The 15209-nt window shown below is 42.1% G+C and overlaps 1 protein-coding gene across 3 annotated transcripts in view; it reads right to left on the bottom strand.

The window, feature by feature from the left end:
* The window catches only part of PATJ (PATJ, crumbs cell polarity complex component), a 386097-nt gene continuing 381254 nt past the window's right edge, over positions 10367 to 15209 (bottom strand). For 2 of the 3 annotated variants that reach the window (XM_018044918.1, XM_018044920.1), the window contains exon 45: positions 10367 to 12330. In XM_018044918.1, coding sequence (XP_017900407.1) covers positions 12184 to 12330 — 147 coding nt within the window. In that variant the 3' untranslated portion in view covers positions 10367 to 12183. The remainder of the gene's footprint in view (positions 12331 to 15209) is intronic. The other variant, XM_018044927.1, reaches the window with a different exon arrangement.

Here is a 15209-nt window from a genome sequence, read left to right as displayed (position 1 = left end):
GAACTTGGGTCAAGAGGAACTGAAAGAGCAGTTGCAACAGCAAGGGAAATGCTGATGAGAACAGATCATCCTAGGACATGTTAAGAGAAGCTGAATTTATCCTGAGGTCGACGAAGGGTTTGAAGCAGGGGTGGGGAAGTTGTTACAAGGACCTATGAACATTTCAAGAAGGTTATTGGATTCTACAGAGTTACGAATTGAACATTGAGAGACTGAAAAACTGGAAGAGCAGTTAGAAGTATCTCCAGGCAAAAATGATGATGGCCAGAAACAGGCTGATGGCTTTGGAGACAGAACAAAGTGAGCATCCTACAGACATGCATTAGGAGCAGAGTCAACAGTTCTGGTGGGTGGCTTAGATTTTAGGGTGACTTCTAATGTCTTTATTTTGCCTGCCAGATGGATGTGTGCTAAGTCGCTTCAGTAGTGTCCAACTCTGTGCAACTCTCTGGATTGTAGCCCACCACCAGGCTCCTCTGTCCATGGGATTCTCCCTGCAAGAATACTGCAGTGGGTTGCCATGCCCTACTCCAGGGGATCTTCCTGACCCAGAGATTGTACCTTAATCTCTTAAATCTCCTGCATTGGCAGGCAGGTTCTTTACCACTAGCACCACTTGGGAAGTCTACTAGATGGATGTGAAGGTTTTTACTGAGATGAAGAAACCTGGGGGTGAACAGATTCTGGAGGGTTTACGGAAGTTCTCTTAATCCAGCTTCCAGAAGTGAACCAAAGAATAGAAAAATACTTGGTTTTTCAGCACAATTCATAACTGACTCCCTCTTCCATCTCAAAGAAAAAACATAATACCTATGACAACAAGTAATGTGACCTGGAATCTTGAGATGTCAGAGGGGTGAGTGATGGTTCCAGGCTCCTTGGACCTCACCCATCTTTCCTTCCTCCTGGAGGCTCTCATGCTGACTCCAGACTGTACAATCTGAGAGGTCAGGAATCTTATCTGGATGGTTCACCCACACATCCCTCTTCTGAGGGAGCTATTGTGTTTTCAATCTTACTCTAGCCCTCCTTACTCACAATTAGTAGGTTTATTACCCTTCTCTATTCCCATTTAACTTGCAAACTGATTCCAAAGGGGAATGTCAGCATATTTTGGACACTAGGGCAGACAGAAATTTTGTTCTTACTCCACTATTATAGGGACTTCTTTAAAGGACAAAAACAATCACAAAACTGCTTAGATTAAATGATCTCAGTGACCCAAGGATGCATAAACGCTGTCATGTGGCCTAGAGGGTCCTTCCTGATTTGGACTCTGTCTGCCTACTACAGCTCTTTCCACTTCTCACAGCCTATGTTCTGGTCACCCTTGACTTGGTAGTTTGCTGAACTCACCATTCTCAATTCTCACTTTGAAAATTCTGCTGTTCTCCCTGGACACCCCATCACCCATTCACCCAATCAACTCTGGCTGCACCTGCAGCCTCGGTAAGCACTTCCATAACACTCCATTCTTCCCTCTATCGTAGCATCACCTCCCTCCATCATACTATCATCCCCTCTACTGCAATCGTTTCCTTATCTGCCACCTCTCTAGACTGAGCAACTCAAGGGAAGGGAATGTGTCATTCAGTTCTGTGTTTCCTGAACCTAACATAGTCAATCTTACAAAGTGTTACATGAGTAAGAGAAAAAGTCTTGTCTTACCTCACATGCTTTTTTTGTTTAAAATTTTTTATTTTTTTGATGTGGACCACTTTTAAAATCTTTATTGTTTGTTTCAATAAATTTGTTTTTTGAATTTGCTTCAATATTGCTTCTATTTTATGTTTTGTTTTTTGGCCTCCTGGCAAGTGGGATCTTAGATCCCTGACCAGTGATCGAACCAGCACTTCCCTCATTGGAAGGTGATGTCCTAATGACCCGACCACTAGGGAGGTCCCTATTTTAAAGTCAATTTCAATGACTGCTCAGTTCAGTTAAGTTCAGTCTCTCAGTCATGTCCAACTCTTTGCGACCCCATGAATCACAGCACGCCAGGCCTCCCTGTCCATCACCATCTCCTGGAGTTCACTCAAACTCACATCCATGGAGTCGGTGATGCCATCCAGCCATCTCATCCTCTGTCATCCCCTTCTCCTCCTGCCCCCAATCCCTCCCAGCATCAGGGTCTTTTCCAATGAGTCAACTCTTTGCATGAGGTGGCCAAAGTACTGGAGTTTCAGCTTTAGCATCATTCCTCCCAAAGAACACCCAGGGCTGATCTCCTTTAGAATGGACTGGTTGGATCTCCTTGCAGTCCAAGGGACTCTCAAGAGTCTTCTCCAACACCACAGTTCAAAAGCATCAATTCTTCGGCGCTCAGCTTTCTTCACAGTCCAACTCTACATCTTCTAGAACTTTCTAAGTGTATCCCACAAAACAATTTTATTTAAAATACACAGTAAAATGATAAATTTCAGCAACAAGATTCTTCCAGAATGTAGGTCCTGAAAGGAAGCAGGACAGGAGGGGAGGGAGGAAGAGAAAAGCGGGGGTGGAGGTGGGGTGGATCTTAAGGACTGAACTACGTGTCCCAGTGGCTGAAACCCTAACATCTCCAGCTTACTGCTCACTGTCAAGGGCCAGGCAATTTGGTTAAAGGAAAAGCGGAGCTTGCAAAGAAAGGAACAGAACCTGGCCATAAACTGAACTACCAGCGGCAGTGAGGAAGATGTCTATCATCCGGTACTTTTAACAGCCTGGCGGTATGGTAGCTCCAACCTTCCGAAGCTCTGCCCGCATCGGAGGTCTTGCAAGCTTTCACTCTACCAAGACTCCCCCGCCATCCTTCACCTCCCCTTCCAGTTACTGAAGACTCAGCTAAACATACTTTTCCCCCTGCTGCACCGTCGCAGACTGCAGACTCCCGAAACTCGCAGCATCTCTCCTGCGCCCCCGCGCGACCGTCTCCGGTTTCGCAGGCTGCGGCTGTCGGGTGCACACGCAGCCAGAAGAGAACAAGTTTGGGTGTTCTTGGCCCCAACCGGGATTTCATTTCCAGACTCTGTGGGTGAAAGAGAATCAACCTGCCAAGGAGGCGTGTATCCTGTCCTCACCAGCGTGCCGCGAACCAAACACCTGGCAAATCTACCTGGTTAGAATCTTCACATGTCACTAGAAAACCAGTGATCAAGGAAGGGTTGGAAAGCAGTAATTAAACTTCAGATATGGACATGCATCTCTGAGGTGGTGGGAGAGAAGTCACAGTGGTGGTTCAGGCGAGTCATTTATGCCCCGCTCTGATCTTTAAGCTACAGCTTTAGAACTGTGGTGCTGGAGAAGACTCTTGAGAGTTCCTTGCACTGCAAGGAGATCAAACCTGTCAATCCTAACCGAAGTCTATGCTGAATATTCATTGGAAGGACTGATGCTGAAGCTGATAATTTGGCCACCTAATGTGAAGAGCCGACTCATTGGAAAAGACCCTAATGTTGGGAAAGGTTGAAGGCAGGAGGAGAAGGGGGCGACAGAGGAAGAGATGGTTGGATAGCATCATCGACTCAATGGACATGAGTTTGAGCAAACTCTGGGAGATGGTGGACAGGGAAGCCTGGCGTGCTGCAGTCCAGCGACTGAACAATAACAACAACAACGATTAATGCATCTTTGTCTTGCCAAGCTATCACACCTAACAACCTGGGAAGCCCTCGCTGTGGCCGCAGGGCTTTTATGTAAGGAATTGTCCAGTGAGCAGTCAGGACACTTCCGGGAAGGGAGTCTTCTAGCCCCTAAGGAAACAGGGAGCCCCACCCCCACTCTCTGCCTCAGTCCAAAACAAGCTTGTTGTGGCCTTTTGTTTAACCCGTGGGTCAGAACTGATTTACTGGCTCCTGGGGTCCACATTCTATTTGACAGCAGAACGGGAGTTTGTTCCAGAGCAGATGGGGAGGTGGTTTGGCAGAGAGACTGCGAGTCCTACTTGTACCCCAACCCCATTGTTATTTGTTAGTTCTCACCTTCTCTAAACAGTGGAGACAATAATGCCTATTCTGAAGGACTGTGAAGATTCACTGGGTTCCCCTAACCCCAATATTTTATTATAGAAAATTTCAAACATACAGCACAGTTGAAAGATTTCACAGAGAACATCCATTAGATTTGTTATATCATACAGCTGTCTATATATCATCCATTCAGCCATGAATCCATCTTTTAAAAAAATTCATTTCAAAGAAAATTGCAGACAGATCTTTAAAACTGATCAGTCTGTATTTGGCACAGTGCCTTGACAGATATTTCCATTCAACAAATATCTGAACATTTGTGTTGTGCCAGCAGTACAGGCTTCCCAGGTGGCACTAAAGAACCCACCTGCCAATGCAGGAGATGTAAGAGATGTGGGTTCGATCTGTGTTAGGTGCTGTGGATACAAGTCAGAAAGACACTGTTTATGTCCTCAAAGTGTTCAGAATTTGGCATGAACAAGAGGCAGATTAACAGATACCAGCTCTCCCACTGTTGACATGATAGAGGAAGCTCAGGGTGAACCCCAAGCAGAAGAGAGAGACTTATCCAGGTCTATGAGGTCAGAGAAGTCTTCCTGGAGGAAGCAGCATTTCAAAGGAGATTTTATGATAGCTTCTATAACTACTGTAATACAGTGTGATAAACAAGCTTTAGTCTACACCCCAAGGTGGTGAGTTAACCTTGAAGCTATACCCATAGAAGGAATCTTAGGTCCACAGATGGATAATTAGCATTTGAAACACCATATACTTTTGGAATGGCTTCAATAGCAAGGGAAAGATAATATACTCCTGGGATGGCTTCAAGCATCATCATCTAGAAGTACACTGCAAAAAAAAAAAAAAATTAAAGTTTAGAAAGTAAAGGGGAAAAAAAGTAAAATTACACTAAAGGGTACATTAATTACCTAGAGTTAACTTTTAAGTTAGTGGAATGAATGTGCACAAGAGCTGCAGTTGGTGGGAGGATGGAAGAGGCAGCCCTCCCTGCTTGCTTAAACAGGCCCTAGGGATCTAAAACCTGACACCGTCAGGGCAGCCTTCTAGGTCGGAACCCAGAACCCTCAGCTCTACATGTCCCCTCTCACCTCCACCCTCTCCTTAGGAAGGGTTTATCTGTGGGACAGAAAGTCTCAATGTTGTTGCAGCTGGCTGGGACTGAAACTTTGCAAACCAGGTGTTTGTGGGAAAATCGAAAACATTCATTCTTAACCCTGTCTGCAGGGTTAGGAGAATCCCTGCGTGAAGCTTTTAAAAAAAATTCTTGGATCTCACCCTTTCTCCCCTCTGTCCCCATGCCCCGTGTGGTATGCCTGCTCGATCAGTCGTGTCCAACTCTTTGCAACCCCATGGACTGCAGCTCACCAGGCTCCTCTGTCCATGGGATTTCCCAGGCAAGAATACTGGAAATAACAGGGGATCTTCCTGACCCAGGGATCGAACCAGCATCTCCTGTATCTACTGCGTTGGCCGATGAATTCTTTACCACTGAGTCACCTGGGAAGCTGTAGTGCAAGCACTGAGTATTTAAAATATCCCCAGGTGATTTTTTTCCCCCAGGTGATTTTAATGTACAGCCAAAGTTAGGAACCAGTGGCCTAAAAAGACAGAGGGTAGCTCACCAAACTTTCCAAACAGGTAGGGCTTGTGCGTTGTGTGCCCGCTGAAGAATGTTTATGCAGGTGGCTGACTCAGTCCAATCTGCCGTCAGTGTAGCATGCCTCAGATAGCAAGGTGGTGAAGGAGGAGGCCTGCTTTCCTGTCTGCCTCTAAAAGTTGGAGGCCGCTTATATTTACCAAAAACAATTCAGCAATTGTTAACTGACCACAGACTGGAAGGGAAAGGGAGGAGAGAGCTCCAAACTAGTGTTTCTCTAACTTTTGTGTGTATGAATACAGTGGAGAGTCTGCTAAAACACAGCATGCTGGGCCCCACTCCAGAGATTCTAATTCAGTTGGTCCAGGGCAGGGTGCACTTCAGAATTCTCTCCCAGGTGATGCAGCTGATGCCTGTCCGTGGTTAAACCTTGAGCAGCATTGCAGGAGAGCCTGGGCTCGGCATTCCTCTCCTGGGAGAGCAGAAGAGATGGTGATGGAGTGAGGGGTACCCACCACTCAACTCCAGAAACTTCTTTTATTTTTCTAGGAACTTCAGGATAACTGTGTGAAAATGGGTTCCCACAGGCCTCACACCCTGAATGATGGGATTCACCTGTTTTTAAAGGTAGAAAATAGAAATTTCCTGTCTGGCGTCATATTGGCCAGGGTTTTCCAGAGAAACAGAACCAATAGGCTGTGTGTGTGTGTGCATAAAAGATTTATTCTAAGGAACTGGCTCATGCAATTATGGATATCAGGCTCACAACCCAGGAGTCAGTATTGCAGATGGACTCTGAAGGCTGCAGGAGAATTTCCTGCTCAGAGAGGCCAGACTTTTTATTCTATTCAGGCCTTCAACTGATTGAATGAGGCCCACCTATGTTACAGAAGGCAATGTGCTAACTCAAAGCCTACTGATGCAAATGTTCCCTGTGGCTCAGCAGCAAAAGAATCTACCTGTAACGCAGGAGACGTGGGTTCAACCCCTGGGTTGAGAAGATTCCCTGGAAAAGGAAATGGCAACTCACTTAAGTATTCTGGCCTGGGAACCAATTTTGAGGCGGCCACAATTTCTAAAATCTGATTCTAGAAGGAAGATCAGAAAAACATGTTTCCTCCTATGTTAACTTTGCCAGCACAGGCCTTGAAACTTGACAGCAGCCTCTCAGGCACCCAAGATCAAAACAGCTTCTTCCTCCTTAAAGTGACTGGAAATGGAAGCGCTGCTCAAAATGGGCGGAGGTTAGGGACTCTCTCTCACACACACACACGTCTTCCAAATTTCAGTTTATCTTGGTGTTATGCAGACAGTGAAATGTTTCTTTTTTCATCTTTACTTAAATATAGAGAATCTGAAGTTTGAGAGTCAAGCTGTCAAAAATTTAACATTTGCACGAGGCTGACATAAAACTGGAACTATTACCTAAATTTAAAATTGTGTGTTCAAAAAAGTCTCACTATTCTGGTTGACTTTAATAGGAAAATAGGAGTATAAATAAAGTATAAAATTGGGGAGGGGAATTGGGGACAGAAAGTTTCCACTTCTTATAAAGTTTGAAATCCAGCGCTGTAAAGAAAGGTGATGTGGCTCCATCCTCTAAGAAAAGATGGTGGGAATCCCGATCTTTATCAAATGTGCTTCTGAAGAGAGATCTACCTAGCTCATCTGGACATGTGTGGGAGAAGCAACCCAAGAACTGAGTCAAATGGGCTGTTGATTCTAGAAACTGGGAGAAACTCAGGGGGCCTACAGGGAGAGCACTTCTTTAAGTGCAAAAGATTATAGAAGATTGATTCATCATGCTGTGAGAAATCGATTCTTATTAACATCTTAAATCCTTTTGATTAGGTCAAGGATACAGGATTTTTGCCATGAATTAAATCCTATGGGAATTGCCCACCTGCTGTAGTAGACAACTAGAAGAGTGGACATTAACACATAGAACAACAGTTTTCAGACACTGGACAACAGGCTGCGCTGGATTTTAATGCCCAATAGAAGGGAAACAAGGGAAGGGCTACAAGGGCCCCAGCTGACTGCCTGGAGGCAGTACCCAGGTTACAACCCAGGAAAGGGGAACCAAAGAGACTCCATGAGTAGCAGAGAGAGATCAAAGCTCAGGGAGGCTAGGGTGGGTGAGCTGTAAGGCAGAGAGCTGTTAGGAGGGAGCTGTGTGGAGGGCTACAGAGCCCTGCAGAGGGGCCCCTAAAGTCTTGGTTGGAATATGAATCTGCACATGCATGAGAGGGAACACCTCAAGGCCAGGAAAGAACCACGTGGAGTTCAGACAGGGCTCTGGATAGTTTCAATCTGTCACAGTGGAACGAACTCCTAGTGTACAGGCACTGGGTAGAAACTTTAGAATAATGCCTTAATAGTGGGACAAAATGAGCCCTAACAGTTGCATTAGCCCTCCCTAAGAAAGCCTAAAAACAAGACTTAAAAGGATCAAACTAAGCACGAGTTAACATAATTGCACAACCGCACAGTCCACTGCTGTTTCAAGGAACGCAATGGAATCCATCTACAGCAATGTAGATTTTACAATACTTGGCATCCAATAAAAAAAATTATCAGACATGCAAAGAAGCCAAAAGAGAAGACCCTTTCATAATCAGGAAAGCTAATTCAATCAATAGAGAGAGCTCCAGGTATAGCAAAGATGGAATACTATAGTAGATAAGGCTCTTAATTACTATAGTCTTAAAGTATATTCACATATATGAAGCAGGGGCAAAGTACAGCCTACGGGCCAAATTTGGCTTATTTCCCATGTGTGTAAATAAAGCTTTATTAGAACACTGCCAACTTGTTCATTTATGTATTGTCTATTGCTGCTTCCATGCTATAATGGCAAAGTTGGGTAGTTATATATTTATTATTTTTGGCTGTGCTGGGTCTTCACTGCTGCACAAGGGCCTTCCCCAGTTGCAGAGAGTGGGTGCCACTCTTCATTGGGCTGCCCAGGTTTTTTATTGTGGTAGCCTCTCTTGTTGCAGAGCATGGGCTCTAGTGCACAGGCTCGGTAGTTGTGGCACATGGCGTTAGTTGCCCCACAGCATGTGGGATCTTCCCAGACCAGGGAGTGAAGCCCATGTCCCCTGCACTGGCAGGCAGATTCTCAACCACTGGACCACGGGGGAAGTACTCAAAGTTGAGTAGTTATGACAAAGACTGCAAAGGCCTGAAAAACCTAAAATATCAATATCACCTGGTTCTTCACATCAAGTTTGCTGACTTCTGATGTATAGGAAAACATGAACATAAAGAGGGAAATGGAAGACGTTTTAAAAGAGCCAAATAAAACATCTTAAGATGGGGCATACAAAATTTGAAAAGTACACCAGATGAAATTAACATGAAAGTGAATGGGACTTAGTCCCTGTTTTCAAAGAAGTTTGTCATCTGATGGGGGAGGCTGAATTCTTTGGCAACGGATGGGTGTGAAGCAAGGGAAGAAAGGGAATGTGGCTAGGTTAGTAAAACAATAGTTTACAACTGCAAATTCTTGGAATGAAGGTATATACCAGGTTAAAAGTCCCTGCAGAGGGCTGATGGTAATTGAAGTGCCTTGCCTGGTTCTGGAGGTGGGCGACAGGTGTACGGAGTTGGTATTACTCCCCATCCCAGGTATATTCCAGTGGCATGGTTGATGCCGGAAGCTTTGGTTTCAGCCTTTTGATAACACAAGTTCTAGTTACTTAAGCTCACACCATTATAATCAGTTAAACACTCTGCTATCTGATTTGGGGCAACAATTCAGAGCTAAACCACCTTCAGAAAAAAAAATTTTTTTTCAAACATCATTAATGATGGAAACCACTAATTTCCAGTATGTGTCAAATTTCAGACCACCTCCATAAATGGTATTGAAGGTTTATTGTTAATATTTATATAGTACTTACTATGGGCTTCCTGACAGTAAAGAATCTTCCTGTAGTGCAGGAGAACTGGGTTCAATCCCTGGGTTGGGAAGATCCCCTAGAGAAGGGAAGGAATACCCACTCCAGGCACTAGATTTAAGAGTTCTACTTGAATTTGGTTCATTGTAGTGCTGAGAATCCCCTCTGCTCTCCCTTTCTAACTTGGACAAGGTCACATGACTACTAAGTCAAGATTCAAATTCAGGCAGTGTGATGCTGAGACTCACCTTCTGGATTGCTATATCCTCTCCTTTGTAAAGCATCTCTTCTAATGCCTGATAACATACTGGCTATTCATATGAGATAGCTATTAATGGATCCTAGATTATAATAGGACACTGGAAAAGTTTGTGAAAAGTTGATCCTTTTTCTATTAGGGAACAAAAGAGCTGATAAAAACACAAAATTAGTTGCAGGAATTAAACTTTTACATATACAATTAAACCCCATTTACTCCTTGACAACTATGTTTATTTAGCATTTTTGGAAACATCTCATGCATAAACATTCAGGAGTTTTATCTTTCCTGGTTTACTTCCCCCTCATGCTATTTCTAAATAGTGATATCATTCCTACACTTAAACGGCCCAAATGATGAGGCTATAACAATATATGTGGCTATGAGAGAACTACTCCTTTCACAAATTCACATCTTCACATTCTCTTAGCTTGTTGGTAAGTTCTAATGAGAAAAAAAAAAAGGTTTTAGGAAGGCAGTTATTTACTAGTCATGCAAGCAGGGACAGAATCAGTTATGAGAAGCACCAGTTATATCAATTTACTGCAAGGAGCATCAAGCACCACAGTTCCTTTATCAAGAGACTTTTAGTAGCATGTTCTAGAAGGGTAATGTGTAAAGAAACACAACAACGGTATATTACTTAAAAATGTCTATTTAATGGTCATTCCATCAAAATCAAGCAGAATCACATTTCAAAAGTATATATATATTTTTTAAGGTGCATTTTCAAGTTTTATTTGGGCTTTATTTCTTCTTAGCTGCTTCAGGTGTTCTTGCAGATACAATTAACATAGGACGTTCTGAGGCTAATAGGTTCTCATGCACTGAAAGACAATTTCTAATAACACTGCGCATGTTGGGATACAATAAAAATTTCAAAAGCCATGTGTAATTTCAGAAAACGTAATACCAGTCATGAAAGACATTTTCAACATAAAATTTAGGCACTCTATACTTTGGAATAGCCACAAAATATTCCAACAAGAGTTAATGCACTTTGTGATTACCTCTACTAAAAGATAATTCTCAATTAAAATCTATATTATTAAATAACATTTAAATTAGAGCCCATTATATTTTTATCATTATTGCAAACCATTTGCAGCATTGTGTTTTCATCAAATAATGCCATCCTACTTCTATTGCTCATCATGGTACTCATCTTTTGTGGTGCATTTTTTTTATAGAAGAACCGATAACATTCACAGATAAGCATCTCCCCCCTTTTCCTGCTAACACCTGAAAAAGAAGGCCCTAACCAACTTTAAAAGTATTCTTGTATTTTCTGCTGTGGTTACTTTCTTAGCAGGCACACTGCAGCACCTGCGAGGCTCCCTGGAGACCAGAAAATATTCACCAAGGAGCCATGACTGATTCTGAGACTCAGTTCATATGCTCAGTCACTCTGTGGCTAAGTGCATTGCTCTATCTATGTTCCTACCCACTGTGCTGATACACTGACAGGTATGGAGCCAAGGAGAGGGATGCTGCAATTTGTCACGCCACTTTGCACAATGCCAAGGCCATCCAGAACTGGGTTTACTTTAGTAAAAACTTGATAATCTCTGCAGTGGTTCTGGGACTTCCACCTCTTCATCTGAAGCCTGAGGGGTAGGAATGATGCCTGCCCACTGAGATGCCATTAACTCCAGATGAATTTTCCAGACTTGAGCATAACTTAGCATTGTTAGAATTCAGAACATGGATGCTAACTGTTTCTGCTGAGAAGAAGGTACATTTGCTCGGTGGTATGCAATTATGTAGCTAAGAAAACAATTAGAAAGCCGTTCAAAATTTTTAGATTACAGTCTGCAAATTGGCTCATCATAATCACCAATGACTAACTTATAAAGATCTATCCAGAGAAATGAATTCGAGACTTATTTGACGATAAGTCGTACAGAAAAGAGCACAGTAATTTCCCACAGGAGAATTTGCTTTTTCATCACGGGGATCACTGCTAAGTTAATTACACTGCTAATGTTTTCTGGCGTATTTGAAGAGACAATTAGCATACGTAAATCAGGAGTGAGATGACAAGTTGCTTAACATTTGTTTCTGTTCATCGGATGTGATCTGGTTGCTGCTCAGCCTCTATATGAGTCAGGATGGGGAGAGAAGACCATAAGGAATGAGAGGTTGTTAACTTCCGTTTAAGCAAATATAATCAGAACCACTTACTACTAGTTGATAAACACTGATGTTAAATGCAAAATGCATAAGACTCAGCTGTTGGAAATTAACCTCAGCAAGAGATGAGAGATGCTGGGAAACATTATGGTCGACGTGGGAAATTCATGTGAAACCCAGGCCATCTTTCCTGAGCAGACAGGTTGGGACGGTAAGGATGGAGATGGGTTTTAGTTGAGGCTGGGTTTTATCCTTTCTCAGAACTTTGTTTTCCTGTGAATATTCTACAACCACATCTATCTTGTGATTGTGACCCAAGGCTCAAGATAACACGGTTAAGACTACAGTCCCTCTCTGGCGTTTCAGAATGGCCACAGCTTCCTCATGTGTGACACCTTCCAGAGTCTCGCCATTAACAGCTAAAATCTGATCACCTCGCTTCAATCGGCCATCATCTGCAGCTGCTCCCTACAAATAAGAAACATTCCAGTTTAACCAGGGTGAAGCAATGAATATTCAAATAATATTAATATTATGGTGTGCATAGTAAAAGAAAACTTTTAAAACTACCAATTAAAATGATTTCTAGGTAATGTTTTTAAATTAAGAAAACTAAGAAAAATGTAGGATGTTATTTGACCTAAGGTTGAATAGTAATTATAATTATGCATTGTTTACATAATATACTACTAGAAATGTCCTGACATTCACTTTTTTTTTATTTCAATATTCAGTCCTGAATGGGATCTGAATGTCATATCATGTCATTTTCATGAATATGTAGCATACAAAGGCAGAACAGAATCTGGTGTTCGTTTTATCGCCAACACCATCATCATACAGGGTTCCATTATACTGAAAAGGTGTCAGCACTGTAGTGATCTATCAAAAGTGACTATAGCCTCTAAACGGGTGAACTGTATGGTATGTGAATTAGATCTCAATAAAACTGTCCTATATGTAAATACACAGAAGTGGAGCATTTCTAACATTTTACAATATCATATTCAAAACTGTCAGCTTTATCTTTGATCCACCTAAACAAGTTTCTAAATGACTACTTTCATTACATATTCAGTCATACATGGCTCTTCGGCATGGCACAAAGCAAGTGAAACTTGGGCTTTTTTTCATTCTAAAGCTGAGGATCAAAAACATCATGATATTATTAGAAATACTTCGGGAAGAGTGAAGAAAGACAAGACATAGAAAATGATTCACAGGAAGCTTTCTCCATCTGCCAGGGTAATTTTGAGAATTCTTTGAAAAGTTCATGCCAAAGGAGTACTCTACATGATTTTGAATTATGGGGAAATTAATCAAGGCATGCAGGCACCTGGTCCCTGATTGACTCCTGCAGAAGCCGAGCTAAGAGGCACTGACACTCCAGGGACCTGTGTCCCATAGTGTAGCGGTCCTGACCTGGTAGAATTACCTAGAATTTCAAAACCGTGACAAGGGTGGAATTCCTGTATAAAGGTGTCATAAAAAAACTCAAAACCAGGATTATACTGGGGGGAAAATACCAAGATCAATTTGCACCTTTATTCAATTTTTTCTCTTTCTAAGAAAGTGTGTATGGATAAATCTAATTTTATTTAAATAAATTTTACATGCTGAGATTTAAGGGCTTCAGTAAACTCAAATACCTGTGTAATTACTTTTTTAAAAAGCATGTTAAGCTCTTCAAGTTTTCATTTTCACCAATGGAAAAAGGATGGTTTTTCAGCTTTCTAGGATGTGCACACTGTTTCAGGTGTTGCTGTGTTTACTTGATAATTACACTGACCTGTATCTCCTCTGCTCTTTTATCAGTGTGGTATCTGTAGGCTAAACGAGGGAAGAAAGAAATAAATGGCTCACAGACTGACTTTCATCGAGCTAGGACACATGGCCTTACCCTTTTGCGGTGTCTCAGCTCGGTCACTTCCCCTTCCCTGATGCTGTAAAACGGGCTCAAAGAGCTACCTTTGGGCCTGCTCCAAAGATTAAGTGTATGGCACAGGGTATCTGCACAATTGTGGTAGTATAATGAAATGAATGATGATCAAACTCATGTTTTCTGATTTCACAGGCTTCAAAAAACTGCTCCCTCGATTTTCAGGGTTACTGAAGTCTTTAGGCCAATCCCATGTTGGTTTATAGTAAAATCAGGCTGCTGATGGGACTAAGACCAAAAGCTGGTTTTGATTTTGAAGTTTTCAATCAAACACCTGAAAGAAAACGGAAGGCCCTGGCAGCCTGTTAATCAGACTGACTAAGCCTTTCAAATCCTATATGCCCTAAGAGCCTGTGAGGTTTCCTACTTTTGGAGGGGGAAAAAAAAGACCTGGATGGGCCAAATTAATTTCTTAGTTGAGCAAGAGAACTGTTAAAAGATGCACAGGACACCAAAAAGGTCACATAATAACCCACACCCTGTGGACATCCGAGATCCAGAAACCTGAATCAGAGATAAATATTTTATAGAACATATGTTCAGTGTTTAAAAAAAAATAGAAAACATATAGCTATAGTTCTTAGAGCTTCAAGAATCCTATGGGGGGAATCTTTAGCTTGGTGTCAAAATGTTGTAGAAAGAGTTCACTTTAAAAGAACTCTTTTGCTAGCTTTTAGTTTATTGATTCTCTATAGAAAACTTTTATATTATGATGTATTAGTTCACTCTGATAAATAAAGAAAGAGAGTCATTAAATGAAACCCTATCATAGGGAATTCCCTGGTAGTCCAGTGGTTAGGACTCCGTACTTTCATTGTTGGAGGCCCAGGTTCAATCCCTGATTGGAGAACTAAGCTCCCACAAACTTTGAGGTGTGGCCAAAAAATCAAATATATTATAATGAACTCCATGAAACTGTATGAATAGTAATAATGATAATTTGCACTGAAATATTTTACTGACACTGAATTAAGTAGGTTATAAGCTAGTACCTAGGAACTTTTTTTTTCTGATCAGTTTTTCATTTCATGTGTGTCTTACTTTACCAAAAAGGTCCATTCCTTAAAATATGAAACATACCAAGGATCCTCAATATTTATTACAATGTTACTACTTATGTAGGTGCTTTCTAAATGATCACTTTCAATGAAAAGGGCATTCTGTGTGAGCTTCAGTCTGTTCATTATTCACACTAATCTTGTCCCCCTTGATTTGATAATAGTTTCTTTTTAAAAACCTGCCAGCAATGCATGTCCTGGTGTTCTGAGAAACAGCACCTGACTCATTCCACAGTCTCTGTGAACGTGTAGACAGGGATAGGCACAGACTGCTGAACTAGGCCCCGGGGCAAAAGACCTTAGAGCTAACCTGTCCTCTCTCGGGACTGTAGCCCATGTCCTCACACGTA

The sequence above is a fragment of the Capra hircus genome, chromosome 3 (assembly GCF_001704415.2).
Source record: "Capra hircus breed San Clemente chromosome 3, ASM170441v1, whole genome shotgun sequence".
NCBI lineage: Eukaryota > Metazoa > Chordata > Mammalia > Artiodactyla > Bovidae > Capra > Capra hircus.
This window is presented reverse-complemented; position numbering and strand designations above follow the sequence as displayed.